General features: G+C 38.2%; 1 protein-coding gene across 1 annotated transcript; it reads right to left on the bottom strand.

Moving 5' to 3' along the window:
• Positions 1–480: 480 nt before the first annotated feature.
• Positions 481–1,035, bottom strand: LOC103558750 (interferon alpha-2). Its single transcript, XM_008531936.2, has one exon. The coding sequence runs from the start codon at positions 1,033–1,035 to the stop codon at positions 481–483; it is 555 nt and encodes a 184-aa protein (XP_008530158.2).
• Positions 1,036–2,036: the final 1,001 nt, after the last annotated feature.

Here is a 2,036-nt window from a genome sequence, read left to right as displayed (position 1 = left end):
TATGACAATGATGGTAAATGAATAGTGCCATCCATTCTTTAATCAGCTTGCACACTCAGGTGTGGTGTTTCTCTTTTAAAGAATAAACAAATAGAAGATATTTTCTACAGTAAAGATTTAATGAACACAGAAAATAATAAATAGGCTAAATATGAAGCATACATTTTGTTATATTAAACTACAGTGTAAAGGTGCACATAATGTTATAGCAACAAAAATAATTTAAATCTCATAAATAATTAAATAAATATGTAAATAAATAAATAAATAGATCAACATGGTCGTCTGTATCAGACTAATGTCCACAGGGTTAGACCCAACATTCATTAATACTACTGAAAACATTTGAAAAATTGATTCAATTCAGGTCATGATTACAGCAGACATGAGAGTCCTTGAGATGGCAGAGCAAGTGGAAGTGTGATGTTATCAGTCAGTGAGAAGCATTTCCATGTTGAACCAGGTGTCATTTCTTCCTCCTTAACTTTGCGGCAAGTTTGTGGATGAAGAGAAGCATCTCATGATTTCTGCTCTGACGATCTCCCAGGCACAAGGGCTGTATTTCTTCTCTTGCAGATAGAGAGCGATTCTTTGGAAGTATCTCCTCACAGCCAGCAGGGAGTCCTCGTTCATCAGGGGCGTCTCTTCCACCCCCACCTCCTGGCTCAGACAGGCTTCCAGCTCAGTCAGCTGCTGATAAAGTCCAGTGTAGAGCTTGTCTAGGAGGCTCTCGTCCCAGGCAGCAGACGAGCCGTCTGTGCTGAAGAGGTGGAAGATCTGTTGGATCGTCTCATGGACCGCAGAGATGGCTTGAGCCTTCCGGAACTGGTTGCCGTCAAACACCTCCTGGGGGAATCCAAAGTCATTTCTGTCCTTCAGGCAGGAGAAGGGGGAGATTCTCCTCATTTGCCCCAGGAGCATCAAGACCCTTGTGTTGCCCAGGCTATGGGTGTGAGGCAGGTCACATCCCAGAGAGCAGCTGGAGTGGCAGCTGAGCACCACCAGGGCCATCAGTAAGGAAAAGGGTAGAGCCATTGGGGATCTTGCAGATGCTGCTGGTGGGTGACCCTGTGAGCCTTGGTCTCTGGGTTCTCTGAAGACCTTCCTTTGTGCATGTGTCTTAAATAGGGAACTAGTTTCCATTTTCTGCATGTTTCCCTTACTTTCTACTTCTGTTTTTCGTTTCTTTATGTGCTTTCTATATGAAGTAGATGTTGATGTGGTTGTAGGGCAGTGTTTCTTGACCATATTTTGTCGTTGTTGTTATTGCCTCCTGCTGCCAGACTCTTTTTAGATGTTTTCCTAATTGAAGCCCTCAAGAAAACTTAGTAACACAGATATACGGTATATCTGTTTATGTGCACCCTGCCTATCGCTACTTTATACTTAGAAAAAGAAAGTGTAAACTTTACTCTTTTTCTTCACTGCAAGATTAAGAATGATCTAAAATTTTAAGCTTAGTTAAATTTAAAAGCTACTGAAATTTAACTTTATAACTAAATTTTTAGAACATTTAATGTGATATATTTACTTATTTAAATAGTAATGTATCAAATTACAAATTAAAATTAAAATTTTATGCCAATACATAATCATAATACCAATATTATGATATACTTAAAAATGTTTCAGAACCACTAAAACTAATTGAAAATTCAAATTATTTTCTTAACATGTGTTTTTATGTACTTAAATTTTACTTCAGCTTTGTATCAGGAAACAATTTTTATCTTCACTAGCTGCTAGATACTCTGACAATATTTTTTCTTTTCAGCCATTGAGTAATTATTAATTGTTGGGGAACTTTAGGAGAATTAAATAATAAAATATAAACTATTCACATTTAATTCTCAAAGCCCACCTCACACTCAGAAACACTGAGGCTCAAACATAAGTAACATCCACAGAAAACCAATGGCAGCTCCTAAGTAAGAGAAGGCAGCCTCCCACAGTACGATTTTCAGATCAAGGAAATGATGAAGGGAGAGTTCTCCAGTGAGACATCTATTCGCCATAGATTTATAGCACTGATCTTG

This window comes from Equus przewalskii, chromosome 22, assembly GCF_037783145.1.
Source record: "Equus przewalskii isolate Varuska chromosome 22, EquPr2, whole genome shotgun sequence".
Classification (NCBI taxonomy): Eukaryota; Metazoa; Chordata; class Mammalia; order Perissodactyla; family Equidae; genus Equus; species Equus przewalskii.
This window is presented reverse-complemented; position numbering and strand designations above follow the sequence as displayed.